The following is a 12,267-nucleotide window of genomic DNA, read 5'->3' as shown; positions in this document are numbered from 1 at the left end:
CAAAGAACACGGCTGTGCCTGCAAAAGCAGGGAGGGGAGAACAGCTTCAGTCGACTCCTGGCTGTCCTGCCCTGCTGCAGCCCCGGGTAATGTTGCTGCGGAGCCAGCTCCGGCCCCGCAGATAAACCAAGCTGGGGGGAGGCACGGAGATGGGGGAGAGGCTGTGCCGAAGAAGAAAAGGGGGGCTGGCTGGCTCCAGCTGAGCGAGTTTCAGTGCATCTGATCTTCTTCAGCCCCTCTCAAAAGCAGTGTCCGAGCAGGAGCCCTGGCAGGCAGAAGCAGGCGGTGCAGCACAGAGGATTTGGAGAGGGGGATCTGCATGTGAGGCTCTGAGGGAGCGTGACGGGGCAAATCCAGGTGGCCTCCGATGCTCTCCCCTCCAGGGCCCCTCTGTGCTCCCTCTCTCCTGACCCTTCTTGCTAGTCCTGCTTTCATCCCCTTTCATCACTCCTGAGCCTCCTGTGCTCACAGGGGTAACACAAGAGCAGTGTGGAACGCAGAAAGACAGCATTTAAAATGCTGCTTGTCATTTCACATCCTGAGTTTAGGCAGCGTGGTTGTTTCCTCAAGGTGTCGAGGAGGTTTTGAATACTCTCAGTCAGCATGGGAACAAGGATAAGGGAGATAAAGGTTCCCTTGCAGCCTTGAGACACCCCCACAGTAACCAGTGTATGGGAAGGTTTGATAGTATTGCTCAACTGATTCATGCATTTTAAATCTTGTTAACAAAGCCACCACAGCTTACTCCCAGTCTCCTAATAATTTCCAATCTACTTCTCCCAATTCTTTTTTTCCCCCTACTGTCTTTATTCAGACCATAAAGTAAAGCTGCCACTTTCTGACTGGGCCAGCTGGTTCTGCTGTGGGATCTGTTACGTGTGCGTAGACTGAGCCCGGCACGTGCAGCAGCCCTTTGTGGTTTTGCATTCAGCTCTACCATTACAGGGGGCTTTTCCTCAGTTGCTTCCCAGTTCCATGTGTCCTGTTAACAGAAAGCAGGTCTGTGCTGCCACCAGGCAAAGTTTAAAGGGCTCACCAGGTTGAGGATCTCCCCTGCACTAGCACCCACGGTTTCATCCCAACATTCTCTCCATAGCCAGTGCTTTCCATTGTAGGATGCCCGTCCTGTTCTTGGACACGAGGGACTGATTCACACTCATCCCCTGCCCTCTGGAAGTTGCCTGGGATTATTTCAACCTCTTGTTTCATTGAATTTGGTTCCATCAGCCAATAGTTTCTCAAAAAATCTTCCAAACACAGTCAGGAAGGGAATCACAGCATATTGCCTCTGGAAAGGAGGAGCGGTGTTTGTGGCTGCTGTTGCATCAGGTCCTGCAGGGCTGGAGAACACCATCCTCAGACGTGACCTGAAGGGATTTATTCTGCTCACAACTCATTTGTCACAGCTGCCTTCTCATGGGGAAAGTCTTGGGATCATAATTATACTGGTTGAGAGTTTAGAAAAACGCATGTGAGACTGGCCTGGTGGGGAGAGGTCTGTAGACACCTCTTTATTTCTCTGTGTGTGTTCCTTCTGCTGACCAGCCTGCTGGAGGGAGCCTGGTGCTTGTCCCTGAACAGATGCCCCTCCTGGCCCTGGGAGCAGAAACAGTTGGACTTTTCCCTCCCTGGGAGGAGGAACCTGTGTGGTCCAGGCACTCTGCAGGCACAAGCTCTGCCCAGGGCTGTGGCTGATCCTTCTTTCTCCTGCTCTGAGCAGCCCTAAGGGTTCAGTTCTGCTAACGCAGAGAACAGGGGCTTCCTTCAGCTCAAGCTGTCACTGTGGGAAGAGGCCAGGTCTGCTCCTCCGTGGACATTGCCACGTGCTGGTTTTTGTTTCCCAGAGGTGTCTGAGCGGTCCCTGGGCTGCTGGGGCAGAGGCTGGAGCAGACCTGGACTGTGTGCTGTGGGGAGGCGGTTTCCATCCCACTCTCCTGATGCCTCTGCTCCGGCTCCGAGAGTATCCTCAGCTCTGGAGTGCCCTCCCGAGGGATCAGCAGAGCCTCTCCTCAGCCTCAGCACAACTGCACAGCCCAGCTACAGCAGCGAGAGGCCAGCGGGATGCCTGCCACGGCTCAGCCCCCTCCCTCTGTGGGGAGCACACTTTTAAGCTGCATTCTTTGAGCCTTTTCATCGCAGGCTCTCGGATCCACATCCCACAGGGTGAGGCCGAGCTCCTTTGTGTGGTTCATTGTACGGCTGCTTCCCCTGCAGTTTCGAAGGTGGGAAATGAAAACAGATTCGAGCTCCCAATATCTGCAAATCTCAATTACAATGGAGGTTTTGTAGGCCAAAATGCGGCCCCCGAGGGAGCAGCCCTGTGGCAGCCGAGCCTGTGCATGGAGCTGCAGGAGGGTTAAGCTGCAGATGAGCTCACAGAGGTTAAAGCTCAACAGGAGAGACGTGGCTGCACTGGGTTCACTCCTCCTCCTCGTGCCCTGCCTTCTTCCAGCTCCATCCCGTGCTGGTGCAAAAAGGTGAGAAGAGATGTGGCAGGAATGTACCTGTCCCAGGGTCAGGGATGCTGCAGGCAGCACGGGGTGCCACGCCTGGGCAGCACTGCCTGGGCCACTCGGCTTTACAGGCTGAGGATGACAAAGTTCCATCGGCTTGCAGGACAGCAGCACATTCACAGGGATAAACAGCACTAATTTTGTGGTGGAGCAGTCCAGGCTGGCCTCCCAGGACCGGTTTTGCCCCTCAGTTGTGCTCCTGTGTGATTTTCAAGGTGATTTTTGGGATTGTTGAGCACCTTGCGGCAACACATCCTTCCCTGCAGAGCCGCTGCCACAGAGATTGGGACTTAGAAAAGAGGGAGAGGTGGGAAGGGGGGGGGTGCATTGTTTAATAGTGTCACCCAGTGGTGTCCCCCACCAGGGCTCTGCAGCTGCTGTGCCTGTGCCCCAGGGAATCGACTCAAAGTCTGGGAAGAAGGGAACTGGAATCCCTGTTTGGGAGAAACCTTGCCGGGGGTCCTGCTTCTCCTCAGCTGCAGGCACCAGCTCAGCCTGGTTTTGGAGCAGGTACAGGGATGATGATGCTATTCACCAGCACAGATCATGGTGAGCACATTATCCAGGGGAAAACCACCAGCACACCTTTCTGCCCCTGAGTTTATTCCCTCGTTTTCGGATTCGTGGGCAAGACTTTAAAAAGCAGCCTGGTTTTCACAGCATCGCTGCACCTGGGGACACTGGATTTTCATGTAAATCTTTGGGGTAGGACCAAATCTTGTCCTCTGGCATTAGACAACAGGAGATGAGTGATGTTTACTTCTGGCAATCAATCACATTAACATCTATGTGAAGGCAGGTGCCAATGTTACGAGTATTGTTGTCAGGGGACTGAAGAAAATCCAAACTGATAGGGTAAATCCTCTTTTTTTTCCCAGCCCTCTCTCTGTTTAGGCTAGAGCTGGGCAAAATAATTCATCACAAAAGTAAACCTTTGTATGTGCTGCGGTGGTGGAATATCAAGTGGAACCAATCTGTTGAAATGAGAAATATTTGCTTTTTGTATTTCTAAAACATTTCAGTTGTCAGTGGATTTCAGTTTCATTTATTAAGTATTATGCAAACCCCAGTGTATTTCAGCCTGGGGGTTGAATCCAGCAGCTCTTTGGGGCTTTGTTTTTAATTTTGCCTCAGTTGAAAAAGCTGCAAATATTTGCCCCAAACAACTGGGAAAAATGTTTAGTTTTTCTCCAGGAAAAGAAAATATTCACTTTGTTTGCACAGCTACCGCCCTGACCTAGATAAAACTTTGTCCAATACAATGATCTCTTCAGCTTAATGAAAATAGCTAAGAAAAAGGAATGGAATACAGTAAGACTCCAGCCTCACTTTGCTGGCTTCTTTCACAATCTCATCATTTATTTTCAAAGAGAAGTCCTGTTTCAGAAGCAAGCAGATACTTTGTCTTTAAAAGGCCATGAAAACATCTCCGTATTGGAAGAGCTCAGGTGGGTGACGCTTTCAGCGAGGGCAAGCTGCCTTTGCAGACCTGGGCAGTGCACTGCAAACACAGCGTGCAAAACAGAGAGAGAGAACATCAGAATCCAGACTGCCACCAGAATATTGGCACAGCACGAGGAGTGCTCTGCTGGTTCTTACATCAACACCCACACTGAACCGTGCAGAGCAGGATAGTGTTTTCTCTCACCACAGTAGCATCCAGCAAGAGAGGAGACGGAGAGGAGGAAGCAGCCTGTATCTTGTACCACACTGTGCCCTGGGCTCCAGCAGGCAGTTCTCACATTTAGCCCAGCGTTTATCAAAGTTAAAAGCCCTGTGGTCTCGTCTTCACGTCCCCAACCAACCAAAAAGTCTGTTCTTTGGCCAGAACACGGACAAATAACCCTCCCTCTTCCTTTGTTTTGTTCCCTCCTCCAAGTTAAGGGCCACTGATCTCCTGAGACGGGTCAAGGCACACGGCAGGGGGAAGGAGGAGACAGGCTGTGGTTTTAGGGTGCAGGGCTGCGCCTCCCCGAGCCATTGGTGGGGCAGATCAGCAAGGCACTGTTGGCAGGAGACCCATGCAACAGCAGGGTCCAGTTGCTGTAAGGAGCACAGGACAGATGTGCAGCTCCTAAAAAACACCATGGTGGTGTGGATTTGGTCTTGTTTGGATACAGAGCCCAGCTCTGCAAGGCCTCGGTCTGTGCTGCTCTGTGGAAATGAGCCATGATCAGCTACAGCTGCTCCATCTGCACAGGCACACGGGGCTGGCACTGGGGCTGCCTGTTGGCTTATAATAAATGCTGTAACCTGCACCTGCTCTCCAGGTGTTCCTGAGTTGGCTGCTCTGCCCCACAGCACCTGCAGAAACAGTGGGGGGGGGGGGGGGGGGGGACCACAGTGTTTCCAGGACTTTGATTTCTCTTCCTAGGATGCAGAGAAGGAGGCACGGTAAGAAGCTAACCTTTGTCAAGGATTTTTAGTGTTAATGGCAGAGATTTTGTCTTCACCAGCTAACTCAGCTCCGCTCCTACTTGCTTTGGCAGATGCCAGAGCTCCATGAGCCCGGCAGGGAGGCAAATGTACCCTTGGAGGGCAAGGACCTGGTGTGCCACCCTACATGGTTTGAAATATCAGCATTAACATCTACATTCATCAATAGAAATCACCTGGAGAGGGGCTGGCAGGCAGCTTCCAGCCCTGTACACAGATCAGGGATCCAGGGGAAGAACAATCTGTCGTGTGGGACCAAAGCATCAGCCCGAGGAGAGAGTCACAGCCTTTGTGTACCAAAGGGACCGAACGGACATTTTTTAGAAAGATGTAGCATTAAGTTACATTGTATTATTAATTTTCTTTTCCTGTGTAATCCCTTGAGGCTTCACACTATCAGGATGACAGCAACTGTTTCGTTGCTCTCTGGTTCTGGAGCTTGTTCTCTGGCACACGGGATCCTCTCATGGGATCCCCGCCATGAGCGTAGTGTTCAAGTGCTGACAACCTGGAATTTCTCATAATTGATGTTTAGGGGATCTCTGAATTGCAGGTTTGTTTCAGGATCTGGGCTTTGCCTGGGGTCAATCAGGCTGTGCAAGTGGGACTCTATCGGGGCTGACTGGTCAAACCCTTGACTGGCAAACCACTTTTCTTTTTGAAGCATGCCTTCAAAATGTTGGGCTTTGAGGAATTTGACCTTTCTGTGTTCTAGCAGCTCCCTGGATAAAGTATATTGTGAGGCTGATGTACGCAACTTAAGCAAGCTGAGGGGCAGGAAGAGATGACAGAGCTGCTGAATCACAGTCTCTTTCTGTCATAATGATTGTGTACATTATTTGTCTGTATCTCGATAGAAATGCTACCTGCAAGGTCCTGTTTTCCCTCCTGCCTCCCTACACCTCGATGTTCTCCTGTGCAAGCAGCAGTCTAAAATACCCCCTCTTCCCCTCTGCCAGAAGGAAGCGTGAGTGTCGCCTCCAGGACTCAGCTGCCCAAAGGGCCTGGATCAACTTGTGCCTGTCAAACTCTTCCCAGCAATCTACAAGAAACAAACTGAAGAGAATTAACACCGGTTGTGCCTCTGCCGGTACCAGAGCCAGTCAGGACCATCATCCCAACCCTCCTCGGGGCTCTGGCCACCTTTGTCCCTAGGCTTTGGCAGAGCAGCCCCCCTCCTCGATGGTCTGCACCGGGTGGATGGGTAGGACCAGGTGGGAGATGCGGCTCCACAGCCCGCTCAGCTTGTCAGAGTCCATGTGGTCGTGGGAGCTGGGGGTCCTGGTGCTGGTGAACTTGGCCCAGAGGAAGTCACGGACCCTCTCCTCCACCTGCCGGAGGCTGATTTGGCTCTCCAGCACGTCCTCCTCCAGCAGCACCGTCAGCAGCAGGGCCACGTCCTTGAAGGCGGCGCTCTCGTGGTCGCAGTACTTGTAGAAGATGAGGGTGGCCCCCGCGGGCAGCAGCTCGAAGCGGTGAATGACCGCGGCCCGGCCCCCGGCCTGGAACGCCGAGCTCAGCTCCGAGTCCACCTCCAGCTTGGCGCGGTCACTGTGCAGCCCGGCCTTGTCGCTGCCGTCGATGTGCACCGTGCTGCCGTGCAGCGCGGCCGAGTAGGAGTCGGCCACGCGGGCGCTGAGGCACCGCAGCGTCCACTCGCCCCTGCGGGCGGCCGCGAGGATGATGATGGCCGGCTGCGTGTGCTGGGACGCGTTCAGGTGCTTCTGCAGGAACTTGCGCCCACGAAGCCACAGGTGGGGGCTCTGGCCCGGAAACCTGTGCTGCAGCTGGTCGAACTGCGACAGGAACGCCTCCACCGCGGGGTTCTTGCGGGGCTGCTGGGAGCTGGAGGTCGGGCTGCCGAAGCAGAATATGCAGAAGCCAAGCACTGCGAGGCCCACGACGACGAGCCCTGTTCAACAGGGGAGAGACACGAGACGGGGAACGGGAGTCAGTCCCGAGTGACCTGCAGTGACACGCTGGAAGGTAGCTACAATGGCTCTTTATCCCCTCTCAGACCTTCCCCCCTGCACCAGGGAAGTGGAGCAGGTTGGCCAGGAAAGGCAAAGGGGCCGCTGGCTCTGTGTTGTGAGACTCCCACTCCAATACACCAGGCAAGGGGGCTGCAGCTCCAGGGATGAGGGCAAGGCTACAGCTTTGTGCAAAACTTCCTAAGGGAATTGCAGCTGCCCACTAGCTTTCTTCTCTTTCCCCCTCCTCTGTTTTCTTTAGGGTTTGTGGCTGTTCACAGCACCACCTGTGGAGGTGTCTGACCCAGGTAAAGTGCTGCGTTCGCTGCCCTCCTCCACGCTATGAGCGAACAAAGGCCACTGTGCTTCTGCTCAGAAAACACAAGGCAGCAAGGTCCAGACACAACGGCTTGTGTCCCTCTCCATGGCAAAGCAGGGTCTCTTGGTAACAGGAGAAGTGTGCAATGCAGATCAGCATCACTGCCCCCGCTTAGAGCCCCATGACAGAGCAGGACTGGGAGGGCTGTAATAATCAGCACAGTAGCTCCCCAGACCTCCCAGGACATCCCAGGGCACTCACAGCATGATTAACAAAATTTGCCAGCTTTTGAGGCTGAAGAGCTGGAGGGAAAGCTGCTACCATAGGCTCAAACTGAGCCTGTATTTAAGGGGATGCTTTTTTCTTTCAAACCCTCAGAAGAGGCTGTGAAAGGTCCCGAGAGAGAAGAGTAATTTAATTAAATGTGCTTCATTACTTGCTCCTGGAGGATCAGTGCCTTCTGGTCGATGAGTAACATGCAAGGGAAGCTTCTTTTCCTCACCTTTCCACAGGAGGGACTCTTTGGCCTTCTCCTGCTCTATGTTTTGGGTGGTGACATTCTGCAGGCGAGACCGAGTCTCTGGATTTGGGGCTGTGTCCCCTGCAGTAAGAGAAAAGACATGTGCCACTCACTGCTGAGGGAACAGGTAAATGGAGCTGTAGTAAGAAAAGCAGGAGCTCCCAGCTGAGGGAAGAGTTAGAAGTGAATACTGCTTTGGGTTAATACTGCCCTGAGTCCTGGCTCTCTCCTTTTGGGCTGGGCAAGGAGAAAGCCAATGCAGAGTGCAGTGTGGCTTCATGCCTTTCAAAGCACGACAGGAGCCAAAGCAGAGAGAAAGAGAGAAGCCAGTTAATTTCTGATATCTTCTTTCCTACTTGACTCCAGAAAAGTGACAATGGCTTCTAGAGATCTCACCCAACTACTGTTCTAATGCCCATGGGAAGTGTAGGCCTGGGCACAGAGGAAGAGCAGCAGTGTGCAGCCATCAGCTCACCTTTTGGTCTTTTCCTTAACATGCCTTGAGACCTGCTCTCCTGTGTTTCTTGCTCTCTGGGTGCCTCTGGCTCCCAGTCTGGGAGAGTGGCACCGGTGCTCTTCTCTGCCAAGAGGCCCCCAGGGACATCTTCCACCCCAGTCACATCCAAATGTGTCATTTCACTCTCAGAGCTCCGTGCCTTGCTTGCTGACAAAGCATCCTCCTCTGCTCTGTGGAGGCTTTCACACTGCCCAGTTGTCTCCTGGTGCTCCCATGTTTCCTGGTGGACAGGGCTGCCTCCTTTGCCATCCACATCACCATGGCCCAGCCCAGCTGTGGGGAATAAAGTTCACAGACCCCTTTTAGCCCAAGAACCAACAACTCTTTCTCCCGCTCTGCCTCCTCTAAGCCAAGGCCCAAGTTATCAGGCCCAAGGGTGGGGAGAGACTCACCTTCGTCCAAGTCCTCTTTTTCCAGGGGTCTTTCTGAGACACCTTCTCTTGTCTTGTCAGATTCTTCCAGCAATACTTCAGTTTCCTGGGGAGCTTTCTCCTCTACTGTGGGACCAGCTAAACCCAACAGTGTTGTCTCTCCCCCATCAGCAGTTGATTCACACACTGAAGAGTCCTCCTCTGGTTTGCAGGATGTCTCAGGCCCCCTGCTTGTCACTTGGTGCCCAGGTGCTTCCTGGGTGGACTCCTGGTGCTCAGGGGTTTTCCAGGCAGGTTCCTGGTGCTCAGATGTTTCCTGAGTGGGCTCCTGGTGCTCAGGTGTTTCCCGAGTGGGTTCCTGGTGCTCAGGGGTTTCCCAAGTGGGTTCCTGGTGCTCAGATGTTTCCCGGGTGGGCTCCTGGTGCTCAGGGGTCTCCCGAGTGGGTTCCTGGTGCTCAGGGGTTTCCCAAGTGGGTTCCTGGTGCTCAGATGTTTCCCGAGTGGGTTCCTGGTGCTCAGGGATTTCCTGGGTGGGCTCCTGGTGCTCAGGTGTTTCCCGAGTGGGTTCCTGGTGCTCAGATGTTTCCCAGGTGGGCTCCTGGTGCTCAGGGGTCTCCCGAGTGGGTTCCTGGTGCTCAGGGGTTTCCTGGGTGGGCTCCCGGTGCTCAGATGTTTCCCGGGTGGGCTCCTGGTGCACAGGATGCTCTGCTGTGCTTCCCAGCTCACCCTGGGCTGGTCCAGCTGTTGGGATCAGAGTTCACAAGCCCAGTGAGCCACACAGGAGTCAAGAATGCCCAGTGCTTTACCACCACCCACAGAACTCCCAGTTCTGGCACTGCAGAAACATTTACCCCCAGTGAGACAGGAGAGAGAACAGAGCGACCAGAAGTGAGAAAAACTCTTGGGCTGAGATCCAGACAGCTGAGTGAAGGGAAGGAGGGAATCAGTATGCCAAGGCAGTCGCTCACCACCTCTACAAGCAGACTGATGCCAGGCCAGTCTCCCAGCAGTGGCCACCTTGGAAGTCACCCTCTTCTCCCTTTCCTCCTGTGCCCTAGTTTTTGTTGCTGAGCATGATGCTACACTGTATTCAATAACCCTTTTCCCACCTTGGGTCCCTGCCCAGTCTTCGGCCCACCCCAGGGTATTGGCTGGGCAGAGGCAGAAGGCCTTGATGCTGTGCCAGCACAGTTCAGCAACAGCCAAAACTGCTCTGTTTTCAACATTTTTTTCCCTAAACCCACAAATCCAAACCACAGCACTTACAGCTGCCATGCTAAAGCCAACTCAATCCCAGCTCATGTCCTAGGTGGGGTGGGCAGGCAATTCCTTTGTCAGGTGGTAGGATATGTTACCACACCTTCCATAGATAGGGGGTTTTCACAGATAGCTATGGATTTGAAGAATTCCTAAGGCTGTTGTTGAGTACAGTCATGCCAATGCACTTCAAACATCTGTCTGAACGTAAATGATAATTCTGCTCATGCTCTGTCTGCTTCTGTCCTGGAGCTGCTCTCCCAAGGAGCCATGGCAACTATTTAATTAGAAACAAACACTGGAGCATGGTTCAGTAGAGAGATGCTGAGACTGAACAGCATTTGTGACATATTCTGACTGTTACAGAACCAAAGTGCAGCTCAAATTTCAGGCGCTATTTGTGAAAAATTGCTTATGAATGATCAAGCATTACAGTGACATAAATGATTACGCTGTAATTAGAATAAACACTGACAAAAAGGGCAAGGAATTCCCTTCTAATTTGGAAATAGAGAAAAAGCTGCACTTGTCACTTGTCAGAACATTATTTTTACATTCTTTGCTGATTATTACAGTAACACTTCTGACTATCTAGGACAGACCTGAGCTGGTGATGGCATCACCGTATCACTGACACACTCGTAGGTACGAGTCATAACAAGGCTCCCACAGAAAGTAAGTACACGGTAGAAACCGAAGCATGAGGAACTTGGAGGTATCCTGCTGTTCCAGCTGGGCACAAACTACTCCTTGCCCTGCTTCTTCCAGAGTTTTTCCAACCCCAGGTGGTGGAAAACTGGCTTATTATTTAAGCATCTGCAGATGGGAAGCACCAGGATGTAGGGAAGAAAGCTCTTCCAGTTTGGATCTCTCTCTTCAACATTCCTTGTGCTGCCATCTCGGACACAGAGTCTAAACCTGCTGCAGATAGGAATCTAAAACTGAAAGTAACTTGTTCATCTTTCACCCTTTAAAAAAAGACGGCAACTTGCTTTCCTTGGCCTGGAAAAGATGGGATTCTTTTACTGGTTTGTTTTTCTTTTGCACAGGTTTCCCATGTCACTGCTGAAAACTTGTAGCAAAGGGATTTTCCTAGCAGATGGAGTAAGCGTAGGATTCACTTACCTCCAGGCAGACCCATGCTTGGATTCTCTTCCATTTTCCTTTTCCCCTGGAGCTCTGGCCTCTGCACGCTTTGGTTTCACTTTCTCCAGTGCTCACACGGGGCTGTATCTCCCTGCTGCTCGAGGGGCTGACCGAGTCCTACCCCCCTCACAGACACCATCCCGTCCTGGGCCGGGGCATTCCACGCAACGCCCAAACCCTGATAAGCAGAAACACGGGAGCAGTGATTCACGGCGGAGGAGGCTCCTCCTCCACGATTCCCAAGGTGAAAATGGGCGGATGTCACCCATAACCATGAACCTTCAGCCCATGGGCTGTCAGCTATCTCGCTTCCCGTCAGTCCAGGGGTTAATGCAAGCCGCATTTATCTGGGGACATGCCAGGGGGGTGAGGCACTGCTTGCTCATCCCGACGGACTCCGCCGTGCTCCCGGACGGCAGGCCCGCAGTCCGGGGCTCGGCAGGCTGCCCCGTGTGCCTTTGGGCAGCTGGTACCTCACAGCCAGGCCGACACGGAGCGATGAGCCTGCTCCTCGCAGCCGCCGGCCTCCAGCGTGCGGGGCCGGCAGCGCCCCGGCAGAACCCGCCCGCGGGCTCGGCAGTGCCCGGGCGGCGAGCCCGGAGCCGCAGCCCGACTCCTGCACCCCTCCAGAGATAATTCCCCCCGGCTAAAGCACTTTGGGACAGGGCACAGCCGGAGCCGGGCTCGCTGGTGTAACCCGAGAGAGCCGATGGCTTTCCCAAGCACAGCTAAGGCGGCATGGAAAAACTCCCGAGAAACTTTCCCCGCCGGAGAGTGGCCCGTGCGGTTTTCGGCACCGAAACCTCCAGCCCAGGCTCCTCAGCAGCTGCTCGGCACAGGGGGACGGACACCTTGCCTCCCAGCACTGTCTCTCACACGCGATTTGGGGGTGTGCGGTGCAGTCGCTGCTCCGCCGCCCGGCTCTCGTCCCTCCCCTCCCTGTTCCCGATGCTGACGCTCCCGCAGCAGAAGGAAGTCAGGAGAACAAAGTGGAGTCGGACGCTTACCCAGGCAGGTTCCGAGCCGGTCAGGGCGGCGATCAGAAGCAAAGGGCTGGCAAGAGGAGGCCAGCGCTGGCCTTTCCCCTTGCCCTCCTTCCCAGAGGCCCTTCGGGGCCAGGACACCAGCACACACCCCGGAGCCTCCGCTGGAAGCGTGACGGTGAACTCTGCCCTTCCCTGGCTCCCGGCAGCCTGCTGGGAGCTGTAGTTTTCCTTC

At 53.8% G+C, this 12,267-nt stretch overlaps 1 protein-coding gene across 2 annotated transcripts; it reads right to left on the bottom strand.

Moving 5' to 3' along the window:
* Positions 1-3,838: 3,838 nt before the first annotated feature.
* On the bottom strand, positions 3,839-12,231 carry LOC116448134 (torsin-1A-interacting protein 2-like). 2 transcript variants are annotated; one of them, XM_032118173.1, is made up of 6 exons: positions 12,057-12,231; positions 11,029-11,227; positions 8,668-9,387; positions 8,234-8,548; positions 7,675-7,839; positions 3,839-6,861 (listed from the first exon to the last, which is right to left on the bottom strand). In XM_032118173.1, the coding sequence occupies exons 2-6, from the start codon at positions 11,060-11,062 to the stop codon at positions 6,101-6,103; spliced, it is 1,995 nt and encodes a 664-aa protein (XP_031974064.1). In that variant the 5' UTR covers positions 11,063-11,227; positions 12,057-12,231; the 3' UTR covers positions 3,839-6,100. The 2 variants fall into 2 exon arrangements, with proteins under 2 accessions (XP_031974064.1, XP_031974065.1); XM_032118174.1 differs by having other exon boundaries at positions 7,741-7,839; positions 12,057-12,230.
* Between the last annotated feature and the right edge of the window lie 36 nt (positions 12,232-12,267).

Source organism: Corvus moneduloides, chromosome 9 (genome assembly GCF_009650955.1).
Source record: "Corvus moneduloides isolate bCorMon1 chromosome 9, bCorMon1.pri, whole genome shotgun sequence".
In the NCBI taxonomy this organism is placed as follows: Eukaryota; Metazoa; Chordata; class Aves; order Passeriformes; family Corvidae; genus Corvus; species Corvus moneduloides.
This window is presented reverse-complemented; position numbering and strand designations above follow the sequence as displayed.